General features: G+C 43.4%; 2 protein-coding genes across 3 annotated transcripts in view; both read left to right on the plus strand.

Moving 5' to 3' along the window:
* Positions 1 to 241: 241 nt before the first annotated feature.
* Positions 242 to 7906, plus strand: eif3d (eukaryotic translation initiation factor 3, subunit D). Of its 2 annotated transcripts, none has more exons than XM_089017864.1 (16): positions 242 to 359; positions 1099 to 1224; positions 1311 to 1356; positions 2016 to 2152; positions 2231 to 2316; positions 2409 to 2481; positions 2626 to 2747; positions 2812 to 2944; positions 4263 to 4410; positions 4486 to 4616; positions 4696 to 4781; positions 5548 to 5677; positions 5753 to 5895; positions 7213 to 7405; positions 7604 to 7697; positions 7778 to 7906. In XM_089017864.1, exons 2-16 carry the CDS (start codon positions 1102 to 1104, stop codon positions 7789 to 7791), a joined length of 1659 nt encoding a protein of 552 aa, XP_088873990.1. In that variant the 5' UTR covers positions 242 to 359; positions 1099 to 1101; the 3' UTR covers positions 7792 to 7906. The 2 variants fall into 2 exon arrangements, with proteins under 2 accessions (XP_088873990.1, XP_088873991.1); XM_089017865.1 differs by having other exon boundaries at positions 2632 to 2747.
* Positions 7907 to 9259: 1353 nt separating this feature from the next.
* The window catches only part of cacng2a (calcium voltage-gated channel auxiliary subunit gamma 2a), a 33139-nt gene continuing 25731 nt past the window's right edge, over positions 9260 to 16667 (plus strand). Inside the window, exons 1-2 of the mRNA XM_089017866.1 lie at positions 9260 to 9308; positions 10221 to 10667. Of these exons, the coding sequence (XP_088873992.1) occupies positions 10442 to 10667 (226 nt within the window). The 5' untranslated portion in view covers positions 9260 to 9308; positions 10221 to 10441. The remainder of the gene's footprint in view (positions 9309 to 10220; positions 10668 to 16667) is intronic.

Consider the following 16667-nt stretch of genomic DNA (forward strand, 5'->3'; position numbering starts at 1 on the left):
AATGCTGAACGCTGCCTGGTGGTCGTAGCTTGAAACTGCAAAACACGTCATAACTACAGTACAGTACTCCTTACGTGCAGTCATTCAAAAGGTTGCGATCATATTTAACTCCAACTATTATAAACAACAATCTTATCTGGAGATAAATTATGTGTGGATAAATTATGTTGGCGTTTAATACAATAATGAGCGGTTATGTGCTCGAAATGAAGGTATCGATGGCGACACTTTACGACATCAGTGACAATATACTTGACGGCAGTTAGCCACTTCCTTTCACGCCGGCGCCCTGTCCGGTGATTTTTCTCACAAGCTCACCGGGCCCATTTCAGTCATTTTAGCGTGCCTCATCGGATACGGTAAGAATACCGTGACCCATGAAAAGACGATTAAAAATGACCTACTTTCATGCGTGTATTTCATGAGAACTAATGTAAAGTTGTTGCGGAATAACTCGTTTACGGGCCAGTTAGCTTAGCTAGCTGCCGGCTACCTCATATGATGACTGGCCCTGTCACATTATTAGCATGAGTGCTCGGGGCGGCTTGGTCTTCTCTTTTTATAACTATTGAACATTTGTTGCGTGATGTAACTCTTGACCTTTTATCCCTTATATTAAAAAGTTTGCTTATTAACTATGTTGTTAATCTTGGAGTTTAACAAACAGGAAGCCGACTCCGACAAGTTATTTTTATTCAGACATCAGTCAATAATAACATAGTTTAAATGTTTTTTTTTTTGTAATTGCAAGCCTCACTAAAATGTGTAAAATTGTCTCAATTAACAGTTTTCCCTCCAAAAAAACACTGAAAACTAGAGAGGGCGAATTCATGTATCAAATGTTTTTCTTAATATGATCCCAAAACAGTTGCAAATAATTTCTAAATGACCTTGCATTTCGAACAAAAAAAACGTGTCCAAGGGTCTATGATGACTAGCCCACTGCGCAAACTGAGCAGTGCCTCTTTTTTGCGGTGCCGTGCTGGAGACAACAGTGCTTATGAAAGCCTGAGACCCCGTGTAACATGGCTCAGTCAGTCTAGATGCTGCTTATGACTTGTCAAAGTAATATTTGAACTCCTCCAATATCATCGACAGGTCATGGCCAAGTTCAACGCGCCTGTGATTCAGATCAACCCATCAGGATGGGGTCCGTGCGCTGTGCCGGACAAGTTTAAGGACATGCCTTACCAGCCCTTCAGTAAAGGAGACCGCCTGGGAAAGGTCTGCTCCATTGGCACCGAACCGTTTTTACTGATTATCGCTCTTTTAACTCGCATTGTTGTCATCATTGTCTTGTTGTTTGTCAGGTCGCCGACTGGACTGGAGCAACTTACCAGGACAAAAGATACACCAGTGAGTGACTTGAGAGTTAGAAAACTTATTATTAGAAAATTTATCGATGAAAAGGTTTCTTCAGCCGTCATCTGTACTTCTTTGAAGGTGTCGGACGTTTCGCTTCTTATCCAAGAAACTTTGTCAACAAATTAAAGTCTTACTGGTAGTTTAGGCCCTATATATATCCCTACCGTCCAGTTTCTGTCGAAGTTTCTTGGATAAGAAGCGAAACGTCCGACACCTTCAAAGAAGCACAGATGACAGCTGAAGAAACCTTTTCGTCGATGGACCACTCCTGTACGACTGAGAGCTAACACAGACGCATTAGAGAAGTTACATACAATCATCTTCATCTTCACAGGATGAATGCAGAGGTTCAGATTTCACTTGAACAATCACTCACCACAATGAAACATACTAAGTACAGCCCATTGGAGTGTACAGCCCATTCTGTCTTCGGGTGCTATGAACAAACAGAAACTGGGTAAAATCCCGAATAAAATAATTAACGGCGCTAAGTGTGATAGAATAATACTATCAGGAACTGAAAGGATGACTTGTTTTTTGTGTAAATGTTGACAATGACAAATGACAATGTTTTTCGACTGGTTGAGAGGAAGGTCACTGAGGTGTCCTGATATGCAACCGTTGGGCCTACAAATATTTTGCGTCCACAGACAAGTACTCGTCCCAGTTCGGAGGCGGGAGCCAGTACGCGTACTTCCATGAGGAAGACGAGACCAGCTTCCAGTTGGTGGACACGGCCAAGATGCAGAAGACGGCCTACCAGAGGAACCGCATGAGATTTGCTCAGGTAAAGACGTCGCATCACTTGTCGCCAAAGTACAGAGAGGCTTGTCAATCAGCTCAATCTTTCATTCCACGATTGTAGCGGAATCTGCGCAGGGACAAGGACCGCAGGAACATGCCGCAGTTCAACATGCAGACGCTGCCCAAGGGTGCCAAGCAAAAAGAAAGGTCAGACAATTTTATGTCATTATTATTATTTTTTCAATTGTTGCCAGTCCATGGTGTCTATTCATTTCTTCCACTTTGTTTTGTCACTCCAGGGATCGAATGCGCATGCAGAAGAAGTATCAGAAACAGTTTGGCGTTCGTCAGAAGTGGGATCAGAAGTCTCAGGTGTGTCCACATTTTTAGTTTTGAGACAATCTGAAATATTGTTTTAATATCCTTCACAAGTGTGACATTCAATGTTTTATATTGAACTTGATCCAATGTGGGTGTTTTTTTTTTCTTTTTCTTTTTTTTAAACTTCCTGCCAAGGCTCAGCTGAAGCCTCGAGATTCTTCAGTGGAGGTCCGCAGCGATTGGGAGGTGAAGGAGGAGATGGACTTCCCGAGACTCATGAAGATGCGATACATGGAGGTGGCGGATCCTGTAGACATGTAAGCGTGACACTGCCCCCGCGTCTTATATTTCCACACTGAACGCCGTTCGCATCCTTCACAGCGAGTGTTGCGGCGCATTGGAGTACTACGACAAAGCCTTCGACCGCATCACCACTCGCAACGAGAAGCAACTGAAGAGCATCAAGAGAATCTTCCACACTGTCACCACTACCGACGACCCCGTCATCCGCAAGGTGGGCTGCCGCGCATTTCTATTTTTGAACACAGGGGTGTCCGCCAATACAGGCGCTCCTCTACATATGAACATTCAAGTTCCGAACAACGGTACATACAAACATTTTTGTCGTAAGATATGCAGTATTCTTTCCATTTGTACATGTACATGTCTTTAGACAGCATATATTTTATTAATTGTTTATTTTTCAGTACAACCCCATTATGTGAGTTATTTATACAAGCCTTAACATATATAAACCTTATACGTACTCATATAAGGCTTAAAGGACAACCGATGTCACTTTTTTGTTTCCTAACTGACATCAGAAAAACCTTTTATAGCATCTAAAATACCCAAAACACGCAGTATGATATTTTTATTCAAATGCAAAACACTAATAAAAATGACTTAAAGTGTCTAAAATTTGCAAAAAGTGGAGCTGCGAATTGGGAATTTTCAGAAAGTCCCGCCCCCAGTTCGTGACGTCACGCCAGGACGTCTTGCATTGCTGGAGAATCAAAACAATGGCTTCAGATTCGGAGAATATGCTTTCTTGTTCCACATCCAGTAATGAATATGATTCAAATAGTTCTGAAGAGGAAAGCATACATGTTTGCAATCGATTAAATAATTTATTCCGTGCCATTTTGAGGCAGCATTGGGGGGAAATGTATCACCAATAAAGAGGCAGAAAATGGCGACCAAGCTCAGTGTGAGGAATTAATCAGCCCGTTTCCACAGGCTGATTCATTCCTTACATGGAGCTTTGTCGCCCCCTTCTGCCTCTTTTGGGTGCTACACGACGTTTTCAGACCAAACAAGTACAGCAAAATGCATTGACGTGATGGAAGGACTGCTACAATGTGTCGTTTTTTTCGGTCAGGGGTGTTCTTTCAGTGATGTAGGGTGAGGACTTGTCACCAACTCAAAAAGAAGACTTCCGGAATGTTCAGCGCGGGTCTTAAAATGTAAAATATAGCTATATGCGGTTGAATCTTTGTAAAATATGCTAAGTAGAAGTAATTTAAAGTCATTTTACAAATTATGGACACAACTTGTCCGGAGACGTCGGTTGTCCTTTAAACCTTCATTCCATACAAAATATTGCACTAAAGCAACTTACGAACAAATTCACCTTACGAACAAACTTTATAGTATCTTTACTTGAAATATTTTAGAATTGAGATTCCAGAATCAATTCATAGTGATATTATCACCCAATTGCGGGGAGTGACAACGCTGAAATGTTTAAAATTTGATTGTCCACTCTGAAATCTAATTAAAAATGGAGGAGAACTGCTCGGTTAATGTTTTTTACGCGTATGTTTGTGTAGCTGGCTAAGACCCAAGGCAATGTGTTCGCCACCGACGCCATCTTGGCCACCCTGATGTGCTGCACACGTTCGGTCAACTCCTGGGACATCATCGTGCAGCGTGTGGGCAACAAGCTGTTCTTCGACAAACGTGACAACTCTGACTTTGGTGAGTTGTCCTCTTGCCGCTTTAGCCTTCGTTACCACCTGGCCTCTCCTGACACGCACGCGCCGCCCCCCTTAGATCTGCTGACCGTGAGCGAGACAGCCAATGAGCCGCCGCAGGACGAGGGCAACTCCTTCAACTCCCCGCGGAACCTAGCCATGGAGGCCACCTACATCAACCACAACTTCAGCCAGCAGTGCTTGCGCATGGTGAGAGCGCAAGCGTGTCGCCTTCACGGGCACAAAATGCAAAGAGTATATTTTTCAAACATATGTGCATTGACTTCAGGGCGGCGAACGCCACAAGTTCCCCGCCAGCAACCCCTTTGTGGAGGAGGACATGGACAAGAGCGAGGTGGCATCTGTTGCCTATAGGTTAGCTCAAAACATTTGTTTTTGGGGGAGGGCTTGTGATCGGCCCGCTTCTTGGAAAGGTGTCTTTGATGCTTTGTTGTCCAGACATCCCATCATTTTCGAATCCAATCTGGCAACTTTTCACCACTCGTGTCGTTAAGCACCACATGCCTACATTTTTGAATACAATATCTCGTTATGTAGCATTTTCACCACAGCTTCAGCGGTAACAAAGCCTTCTGAAGAGCATTTAGCAAAAAAATAACATTTACCACAGAACAATTAACTTATTCACTGCCATTACAAACGTTATTTGGGAATTGAAAATATAACGTGGAATGCCATTCCCGATTTTTGTATTTATTTTTTATTTTTTTGGCTGCGGGGTGTTGATAAAGGCCTGGGTCAGACCTCTGGCAACCGTTTTTTCCCTTCCAAGAGTTGGCAGCATTTGCTTTTTGTATAGGCGCCCCCATTTGCACTTCATATTCACACACATTTCTCCACTGCGCGACGAATAAAGGCAAATCCATCCATCCATATTACTCCAGACCTATATAACTTAGTTATTAACTCCCTTTTTTCTGATGAAAGAAGAGAGTCTAAGGTTTCTTACGCTGCTTTGAATATATAGTCCTAAAACGCAATGTTCTGTGGGTCCTGCAATTTCATTGAAAATGACAATGACACTGGCACTGGGGTGGACACATTTTTGGCAGTGGATGAGTTAATAGATTGAGAGTGCAGTTAATCATGATCATTTCAACCACTTCATCTCTGCCGCCAGGTACCGCCACTGGAAGCTGGGCGAAGACATCGACCTAATTGTCCGCTGCGAGCACGACGGCGTGATGACGGGGGCCAACGGGGAAGTATCCTTCATTAACATCAAGACCCTCAACGAGTGGGACTCCAGGGTAAGACGACACAATGTGCAATGTCTTTTTTTGAGGTTCTGATTGTGATGGGTCTGTCTTGTGGTCTCCTGGCAGCATTGTAACGGTGTGGACTGGCGCCAGAAGCTGGATTCTCAGCGGGGTGCGGTTCTGGCCACCGAGCTCAAGAACAACAGCTACAAGTTGGCCCGTTGGACCTGCTGCGCCATGCTGGCCGGCTCGGAGTACCTCAAACTGGGGTGAGTTCCAAACACGTATTCTGGGTTAACAATAACGGCGGTGTTAATAAAAAAAAAAAATACCGTCATTTTTGGACAATAGTGCACACTTGATTTGGATTGGATTTACCTGCATTAGTCTCGCAGTGGAGAAATTTATATATTTAATAACAGGAAGATGAGAGGAAAGAAAGAAGTTGAAAAACAAAATACAGGAGCTGCTGGAAAGGCACCCACTTTTGCGGCGCCATCTTGAAGTCAAAAGAACAAAAAACTAAATAACAATAATATGACAACACAAAGACACAGTCATTTATTCTTAAACACTTTCTGTACCCTCTTTGTTACATGAAGCAGCCTCACCTTATAAGCCTCACCCAGTACATTTTTAAAGGAAAAAACATTTTGTACAAACAAACCGCACCTGTCTATATTCCACATGTGAATAAAGAAAGATGGTACATAGAAAAAGTTTTCAAAGTTTGAATAATATACCTTAACTTTTCATTCAAAACAGTGCCTGTAACGCGGCAGCAACACAACAGGCATTACGGTAGTAACACAGCCCTAACAGAGCTGGTGAAAAAAAATTGCCGTTAAGTCACTGAGACACGGCTGTAACACGTTAGCACTCACTAACAGGTCTGTGTACAAAAACATACCAAGTCACTGAGACATGGAAGAAGTACGTTAGCACTCACTAGGAGGGCTGGTTACAAAAACAGTAAGTCACTGAGAGCCGTCCGTCCTTGGTGTCTTCCTCCTGTGCCCTGAAACCATGGAAGTCTTCCTCCTGCGTGTCGCATTGGAACAGCGTCAGATATTCCTCGCCACACACGCTCTCATTCTATATTTCTTTGTCGCATTAAGTGTCACTTTCATCCAGAGGTAAAGGCACTCCGAGCTTGTGCTCTCCTCTCCGTCACACAGCAGACGAAACCTTTTGTTGATGGTTGATTTTATTTTATTTTTTTCCACACTGCTCCACTGGCAGACTTGTGCAAAAGTTGCTCTTGGCATACGGCCAGTTTTGGTCAACAATTTCTTGCCACTGGTCATCCAAGCCTCCCATTCAACTCTGAGGGCCACTTTCAATGCACGATTCACACGCCAAGTTACATTCCACTTGCGTCTTCCTTGGCACATATATTGGCTCACTCTTGCGTTTAGTGCTCGAGCGCCACTGGCGGCCGTTAGAAAAAATGCATAAATTGGCCGCATCGTTGCAGCTTATCGTCCGGAAATTACGGTAAATAAAATCACATGGAAAAGCCGATTCCGAGCACTGCAAATGTTTTTTTTTTTTTAGCATTTATCCATCAAAATGTCTCTATGCAGCTACGTGTCCCGCTACCATGTGAAGGATTCTGCCCGCCACGTGGTTCTTGGCACCCAGCAGTTCAAGCCCAACGAATTTGCCAGCCAGATCAACCTGAGCATGGAGAATGCTTGGGGCATCCTACGCTGCGTCATCGACATCTGCCGCAAATTGGACGAGGGCAAATACCTCATCCTCAAGGACCCCAACAAGGTCAGTAACACCCAACCCTCACGTCGTCACCCAAAGACTTTAGCATGGCCCGGTTTCAGGCTGTCACTCCCACTTGAAGATTAATGTCCAACTGACCCCCCTCAAAAAGTACATTTTACAATAATAGTCGAGGATAACGCGCAAGAATGAATTCAAGACAGACGGCTATCTTATGGGCCCTCAATTTGCCCCCCGCAGCAAGTCATCCGCGTCTACAGCCTTCCCGACGGAACCTTCAGCTCCGACGAAGAGGAGGATGAAGAGGAGGACGAAGAGGAAGAGGAGGAAGAAGGTGAGAGGGGGAAGTCGCTCATTTAACGATGACCTGACACCGTTGACACCTGACGGGAAAATATTTTCTTATAATTCCAGATGAAGAGAACTGAAGGATGGCACCTGGTGACCAAAACAACCTGCCGCCCGCACATACACCCACATTTGCGCACATACACGCAATTAATTTCCCAATCAATAAAATCTAATTGGCCTAAACCTTTCCAATGTTTTCTCAAATGTCGTCACGGTTTGCAGGTTTACAAGCGTCACGAGAGAGTCAACCATGCAGTTACAGCGTCTCGTAAGGGTAAAAAGTCAACACTCTTTTTCAATATTTGAACATTCAAAGCGTGCTGACAAGAAACTCTCCTTGTGGCCAAGGTGAACGGTGACATGCTTCGCAAGCTCTTGAGACCGAGTTAGAAATATTTTTTTCCAAAGTGTAAAATCCGACTGATGCGTCACAATCTTTAACAATACAATAATAATGTCTGTGTAAGCTCTGTGGTACAGGATTGGTCCATCGATGAAAAGGTTTCTTCAGCGGTCATCTGTGGCACCTTTTCAGCCCATGGCGGAAGCACTTTTTATATCATGACAGCACAGCACAACACGAGTGTTGACACATTTTTTTTTCTTGCAACGTGTTCACGTAATAAGAACTCTGGATGCTGCTTCCGAACAAACCATCAGTCAGTCAGCAGCACACCCGTGGCCCGAAGGCTCGGCAGCAAAAGCGACAATGGCGATTCACTTTTCAAGCTCGACATCGTCAGCAAATAAACAAACTAGCAAAGCCCCGTTGACACCAATGCAAAACAAACACCGCAAAGGGGGAAGGAGGAAAGGAATCAGTCAGCACGGTACACGAAAACGTCATAACATCGTATGCACTAATTCTACTTGTTTATTTTAATCTATACTTTCTTTTATGATATATATTTTTTCTTTTCAAAAACGTGCATTTGGTTACGATCATGAAAACTGTTTTTGAAGTCTCGAACGTGTCACCGGGGAGAAAAAAAAACAAAATGAACCTTTGAAACTGGAAGAGTTTCAAATGAAATGAAAAACGTGATCATTAGTTTGAGAAACGTCTAGGTATTACTTATTTAGCCAGATATGAAACTTTGTAAAGTCTCCCAAAATCAACAAAATGCTGCTGGATTGCAAGTAAAGCAGGAATATTTTTGAAAATATAATTGAACCTGCTCCTCCACTGTCATTTTCACTCAGAAATCCAAACTGCAAAGTAGTTACGATTGAAGAATACTTCTTTCAAAGCACCAATTTCATTATTTAAATAAAGATTGTGTACCTACACAAAACCAATTAAGAAACCCAAAAACGTAGCCAAAATATAAGGCCATGCAAATGAAAGCAGAATGTGATTTCTTTTTTGTACTTGTAATGAGCAAATTTGTCCACTAAGTGTCGCCAAAGTCGCGCCAAAGACATCGCTATCCCTTCTGCACCACATGAATTTATTTCTTCTCGTCTAAGTAGTTAACACTTTTTTTTAACATACGCATCCAACGCGACCAATTTTGTTTGCGCTTCTTATCCCCAGCTTTCTTTCCATTGGCTAATAGCAACACGGAAGACTCCTCGAACCCGCAACCAAATCGTAAGTAATAGCCTGGTTATTATGCACAATCTCGACTGTGAGCGGGCGGCAAAGTGGGAGCGCTACAGAAAGAAACCGACTCCCCCTCCATTCGCGCAAAGCCAATTAAAAACGTTGGTGTAACCATGAGTGGTGCAGCGCGCGCACACGCACACACGCACGACCACAGCCTCTTTTATAGCAACGCAGGAGCTCAGGCTGTACAGCGACGAGCCTCCATGTGTTCTCCATCGTGACATCTTTCAAGTAAGAAGAAGAAGGGGGCATGCATGCACATCCCCAGCACACATCGGGAGGCGTTTGACGGCAAGCGCTGCATCCTAAGTGGCCTTTTGGATCATCCGACTCGAATAGGATCAAGGAGAAGCAGCGTTCGTATGGTCGACTCGTCGTCCTCTTCACGCCCACCGCATCTCGAGTGATGGTCGGCATATCTGGACCGACGCCCCCCGCACTGCCGCTGGATCCCCGCGTGGTGAGCGCAGACCCCCACTCCCGGCGGAAAGAAGCCTTGACCCGGCTCTAGGGCTCCATATGGAAACGGAGGATCAGAATTTTAGGAAAAAGGCAATTTGTGCGATTGAAATGTGATTTTTTTTTCCTCGCGTTTTTTTGCACTTGTTTGTTCTATGCAATGAATGCATTTTTGCTTTGATTTGCCTTCTTGTTTTTTAAATTCGGGCCTGAACGGACTTGGAATTTTAGGGAAAAACAGAAACGAATCAAATGTTTTTTCCCTCCTAATGGCATGTCTGCGTTTTTGCTTCGATTTGGCCTTTTTTGTCCATTGCGAGGGCTTGCAAGACGCAACATTTCAATGGTGATTTACTGGCGGGCTTTGACGTGCGTGTAAGCAGACAAACAGGTTGGCTGCACAAGCTCAGCCTGCACTGCTTCTCTTTTGATTTCCAGAGAGGCGGAATAAGAAGAGAGAGAGGATTTCCAGTCTTTTCCCGTTCTGGTCGTTGTGGGGGTCTTTTTTTTCTCCGCTGGCTGGTCCGCATCCAAACGCAACCATAAGGCTCCTGGCGTCCTCCTCATCCCCGTCCTCCTGGTTTTCCGCCTGGCCGAGGTCCCGCAAGCCGTCAAATATTTACTTCCTGTACATCAAGCGGAAAGGGGGTCCCCCTTTCATGGAATGCGGAAACATGGGCCTGTTCGACCGCGGAGTGCAGATGCTGCTGACCACGGTGGGCGCCTTCGCGGCCTTCAGCCTCATGACCATCGCGGTGGGCACAGACTACTGGCTCTACTCTCGAGGTGTCTGCAGGAGCAAAAGCGGCAACGACAACGAGACCAGCAAGAAGAACGAGGAGGTCATGACGCACTCAGGGCTCTGGAGGACCTGCTGCCTAGAAGGTAAGACGCTGGCATGTCTTGGGTGACCCCGAGTAGGAACCGAGGATCACGATGAGGAACTATGAGGCCTGGGGGGGACTAATGTTGAAATTCTGAAATAACTAATATTGAAATTACCAGAACTTTTGGTGTGAAGTTGACTTTTGGAGTAATTTACAACGGCTCAAAGAATTGTTGAGAACATAGGTGGGCCATCTCCATTTTGCAGGAGCGATTAAAAGTTTAGCGTGCAGAAATTAAGATGTTTTTTTCCCTCGAAAAATCCACGAATGAAATTAATTTGCAGATTTTTTTTCACTAAATTGATGGTCAGTGCAATCTTGCAATTGGGAGGTGGTATGAAATTGTTGAAACAGAAAAAGTTGTGAAAGGCTATAAATATCTGTCAAAATTGAAATTTAACCGTAAAGGACAACCGACATCACTTTTTTGTTTCCTAACTGACATCAGAAAAACGTTTTATAGCATCTAAATTACCCAAAACACGCACTGTATTTTTATTCAAATGCAAAACACCAATAAAAATGGCGTCCAAGCTCCTGTGAGGAATTAATCAGCCCGTTTACACAGGCTGATAAATTCCTTCCATTGAGCTTGGTCGCCCTCTTCTGGCGGCTTTTTGGTGCAACACGAGGTTGTCAGACCAAACAAGTACAGCAAAATACATTGACGTGATGGAAGGACTGCTACTACAATGTGTCTTTTTTTTCAGCCAGGGGTGTTCCTTCAGTGACGTCACGTACGGACTCGTCACCAACTCAAAAACAAGACTTCCTGAATATTCAGCGCGAGTCTTAAAATGTAAAATATAGCTATATGCGGTGGAATCTTATTAAAATCCGCTCAGTAGAAGTCATTTGAAGCCATTTTACAAATTATGGTCACAACTTGTCCGGAGACGTCGGTTGTCCTTTAATTCTGGCCAATATTAATCTAAAAATGTCATTTTTCCCATTTTTTACAGCCTACTTTAGTTCACAGTTGTCTTGTTAATGGGCCTCGAACATTTTTAGAGATCAAGACAATTAAGAGGTGCGACATCGTGCTATTTCATGCCTTTTGACTGCAGGAACCCGCCCCCCCCTCCCCCGCCCCTGGAGGAACATTGTGTTTTGCATTGTGTTGATATTCATTTCGGGGGCGAAAAGATGAGCCTCCTTTTGTTAGACTGCAGTCCGAATTAATCCTGTTCTTGACTGACTCTTTCTGTGAGTGCTGTAGTCCAGTGACCCGAGGCTGCATTTTTGATTCCCACCAGTTGTTGTTGTGTGCACAGAACAAATCAATAGGGACACAATTCTGCTTGTATGAGAGCGCAGTAAAACGCCGCGGGCCGCAGACCAACATTGACTAGCCGCTAGTGTATCAGCTACTGTAGTTACTAGCTTACCATCTAGCATAGCCACTTGGGGGAAAAATAGTGACAAACTACAAGTGTAGAAACCAGATTAGCAAACAGTGAGAAGACTCGGCACTAGTTAAGTGACTCTAACTGTGACGAGCATTGTGGTATGCATAATGTCTTGCCAACAGTGTTGACGCTAGCCTAACAACTTGTGTTGTAATTAGCAGAGTAACTATCCACTATCCTACCCACTTTGGACTCTCTTACCAACTGGTAATTAACCACTAGTGTAGTCACTAGCTTTTTTGTTGTTTTGACTTTTGTTTATGTAGACATTAGTAAGAAATATTATGCTAAGTCAATTCTCATTGTCTTTTCTGTAATACCGTACAATAGCTATCTGGCTGACTGGCTAGCTATCTAGCTGGCTAGCTATTTGCTATCTATTGGCTTGCTAGCTAGATTTCTATCCCTTTGTCTTACTATTCTATCCGAGTTACTTCCGGGTTGAGTGAACGCTGCCGCGTGTGGCTGCCGCTGCTCACCCACAGAAAAACTTATCCTGTGACTGTAAAGTGACCTTGAGAGTTTTGTAAGATGCTTAAAAATGAAATGTATTATATTTATAAGGAGAATGGCAAAATTCTAATGTAGCAACAAACAACCAACAACTTAAGTAGCAACCAGTATTGCAACTAGTCACGAGCATTGTGACTAGTGCAAGGATTAGCCACAAGCGTAGAAACTATTGCATAATGACTAGTGACTAGTACAGTAAGTACGCACCGGCATAGGAACCAGTTTTGTTGATACTGAATAGCATACACGTGGGTGTAGCTACAAATGTAAATGAATTGTGTCTACAGCGTAGTGACTGCCGTGGCTTTATAAGCATGGTGAGTAGAGTAACAATGTCTGACTAGCAAAGCAGCTAGCGGAGATGGAAAGGTCCATTCATTGCGGATAGACGGCCATTTTGTGGCTGGAGGATGAGAAGTTTAATTTTTATTTTCTTTAAAAGGACACGGAATCAAGGACAGACGTGGGTTTTGGTTCATTCCTTGAGTCATCATATTCGGGTTAAGCATGTGATGTCGGGAGGCAAAATAACAAGGCCAAACACGCTGTTTTCTTAACAGGCAACACTTTATCGCCATGTCAGAACTCCTCTCCTTCTTTTTTCATCTCAACACCATTTTGGGATGAATGCGCTTGATTATAATTTGAATAAAGAGCGAGGCACGATGACCGAAGTGTGCCCAGGTTGCGAACGGAGGACAGGCTGGCAAATTAGGTGCTCATCTCTGGCAGCTAGCATAACAACTAGTCACTTGTGTCACTATTAGCACAGTCACCAAGAATTACTATTGTGACTAGTGTATCATTGGCATTGCAACTGTCGCGGCTTGGAATTAAGCGGATTTACGTGGGACAGGAGATGTGAGATAGTCTCTTTTCGTCAATGGACGCTACAGCTTCGTGTTTGCTTTCAACATTTAGCTCGTAGTAGTGCATATTTAAAGGACGCTTTGATCTTCTCTTTCATCTAGAACTGCTTCATGCAACAAAGAGGGTGCAGAAAGTGCTTAAGATTAAATGACTGTATGTGTCTTTTGTGTTGTGTTACATCAGAATCATCTTTATTGCCAAGTATGTAGAACACACAAGGAATTAGTTTCCGGTAGAACACGCTGCACTAGTATCATCATCAAAACATTGCAAAGAGGCACTATGCAGTTCTATTTGGGTTACATTATTTGTTTTTTAATTTTTGTTGTTGTTTTGACTTCAAGATGGCACAGTGAGAGTGGCTGCAGCAGGTCCTATATATTATTTTCTACTTCTTCCTTTCCTTTCTGCTTACTTTCATCACTTTGCTGCTGTGTAATGTAAATTTATCCACTGCAAGACTAAGAAAGGCTAATCCAATTCAATCCAACCATCGACCCAGTAATGTTGCGACTAGCACAAGTGTGTAGTCCACCAACAACCAAATACACTAACTACAACGTCAACTACTGACCGACATACGCAAGTGACCACTGATGTCACTAAGCAAGGTTACATCAACTAGCATCGAGCATAGTAGCATTTTTTTAGAGTGTTCCAGGTACCCTTGGGGTGAGTTAGAAACATCTGATTTAGAACTTCCGGAAACTACAAGTACCAACAACTTGCTATGATGCGGTATTGTAAGTTGGTTCATGTTGGTGCTAAGTTAAGATAGGCTCAGCTGTTTGACAGGCCAATAGCTTTACAGGACAAAGAGCTCCTGAGCCAGCTGGAGCGTATCACCTTCATCCTCAGAGTTAGCGAATGAGCCGACCTCGCGCTCTCCTCCATCTGTTACACCTGCACCCGCCAATTTTGCCCCGCCGCTACCCCTCGTGACTGTGATGGGGTGGGCTCTGTCCCGAGAGTGGTGAGCAGGGGCGTATAATGTCCGTTTTTAGGGAAATGCAGCCTCTGATATCAACATCTCTCAGCAACACAAAATTTCTTGTGGGAGGGAAATGTGTTTTTTAATTCCTTTTGCATAGGAAAAAAATTGTCAGAGGCCATGGGCAGCACTTTTTTGGCACCCAAGCATGAAAAAAAAGCAAAACCCGAACAAATTCGGGATTGGCACTCCACATCATATCTTTCAGCAGAAAAAAAGAGTTAATTCCTAAGTTATATGGGCCTGGAGTAATATGAGGTGCAAGTGATGGCAGCTGTACAAAATGCAAATGCTGCCCCCTCGTGGAACGGACAAAACATTGGCAAAGGTCTGACCTGTGCTTTATCTCCACGCAAAAAAATAAAACAAAACCTGAACAAATTCGGGAATGGCGCCTCACATCACATTTTCAATTCCTGAATAAATTTGGGATTGGCAGTGAATGAGTTAAAAAGTAAATAAGTATTATCACATCATGCAACAAAATACGATCAATGTAAATAAGTACAGTTTTTGCATCACAATGCCACTTCATACATGTTATATGGCGTTATTTGAAATACAATACTTCCAGGTTGAGTGAACGCTGCCGCGTGTGGCTGCCGCTGCCGCTGCTCACCCGCAGAAAAAATATCCTGTGACTGTAAAGTGTCCTTGAGAGTTTTGAAAGGCGCTGATAAATGAAATGTATTATTCTTATTATTATTATTATTATACAATACATATTGATTTAAAGGACAACCGACACCCCTGGACAAGTTGCGTCCATAATTTGTAAAATCACTTCAAATGACTTCTACTTCTAGAGTATTTTACAAAGATTCCACGGCATATAGCTATATTTTACGCTTTAAGACTCGCGCTGAATATTCAGGAAGTCTTGTGTTCGAGTTGATGACGATGCCCTAAGTGACGTCACACAGGGAACGCCCCTGACCGAGAAAGCGACACACAATGCATTTTTTTCATCTGAAAACACCGTGTTGATCACGAAATTAAAAGGAAAACTACATAAATAACGCAATGGTGAATCGTTGTGTATCGTAGCAAATTGCGGTAACACGCATAAAGAAGGTGTAAGTTTACACAAATTACCAGCGAGCAAATCAGCCCATTTCCAATGGAGCTCGTGCGCCATCTTGTGCATTTTCCGGGCGCTACATTGGAATCCAGACAGCTCGAATTGATACGGAAGGACTTCTTGAATCGATTGCAAACATTTACGCTTTCCTCTTCAGAACTATTTGAATCATATTCATAACTAGATGAGTAACAAGAAAGCATCTTCTCCGAATCTGAGCTCTCTGAAGCCATTGTTTTGATTCTGGAGCAAGGCAGTTTGTGAAGGAGTATCCTGGCGTGATGTCTCGAACAAGGGGGCGGGACTTTCTGAATCTCACCAGTTCCGAGTTCATTTTGTGGCAGTTTTGGGACACTTTGTCATTTTTTATTGTTTGTTTTTGCATTTGACTAAAAATATCAGCCTGTGTTTTTTGGGTATTTTAGATGCTATAAAACATTTTTCTGATGTCAGTTAGGAAACAAAAAAAAATGGTGTCGGTTGTCCTTTACGTAGCGCTTTAACTACATATTATGTGGGAGTATTTTTGCATGTTGCGTGTGCAAGTTTTGCCAATGGTTCTTTCAAAATTTCATATGTTATTTTCATTCGCCTCTATATGACATTTAGCATCCCAAGTTTCCAAGAATCCAGCCAGCAGACTTGTGTCACTTTCTTTGCTGTCACTGGGACATTATTTCATAAACAGTATTTGTACAGGAAGTCGTGTCATGCCGGGAAAGACCGGCGCTCCGGCATGAGACGGAAACTGGGCCGATCCGGGAATTTGTACATGGGGGGAAGCTGTTGCCAGGAAGATGATGTAAAAATCCAGTTCAGCGTGCCTGTTAACTCTCTCCCTGTGCGTGTGTGTGTGTGTGTGTGTGTGTGTGTGTGTACACGTGTATGTGTGTGGGCGTGCCATGCCAGCGTAGTGGTGCTGGATGAGAGAATGAATTTTTAATGAGGAACAGTGTGGCTCACTCAGATCGCTTTCCAGGACGACGAGGAGCACATGATCACAGCAGCAACAGCAGCGTGAGGCGGCAACAGGAAGCATTATTTTATTTATTTCTTTATTTTTACCTGGACATGACCACTCTTGTGTGTGTGTGTGTGTGTGTGTGTTTTTGTATATTTGTGTGTATTTGTTTG

This window comes from Hippocampus bargibanti, linkage group LG17 (assembly GCF_051943395.1).
Source record: "Hippocampus bargibanti isolate YZ-2025 linkage group LG17, ASM5194339v1, whole genome shotgun sequence".
Classification (NCBI taxonomy): domain Eukaryota; kingdom Metazoa; phylum Chordata; class Actinopteri; order Syngnathiformes; family Syngnathidae; genus Hippocampus; species Hippocampus bargibanti.

Excerpts from the sequence above, each read along its gene's own strand:
- eif3d (XM_089017864.1), top strand. The coding sequence starts at position 1,102 with ATGGCCAAGTTCAACGCGCCTGTGATTCAGATCAACCCATCAGGATGG. Across the intron at positions 2,317-2,408 it reads GGTGCCAAGCAAAAAGAAAG|GGATCGAATGCGCATGCAGA; the intron begins GTCAGACAATTT and ends TTGTCACTCCAG. Across the intron at positions 5,678-5,752 it reads TCAACGAGTGGGACTCCAGG|CATTGTAACGGTGTGGACTG; the intron begins GTAAGACGACAC and ends GTCTCCTGGCAG.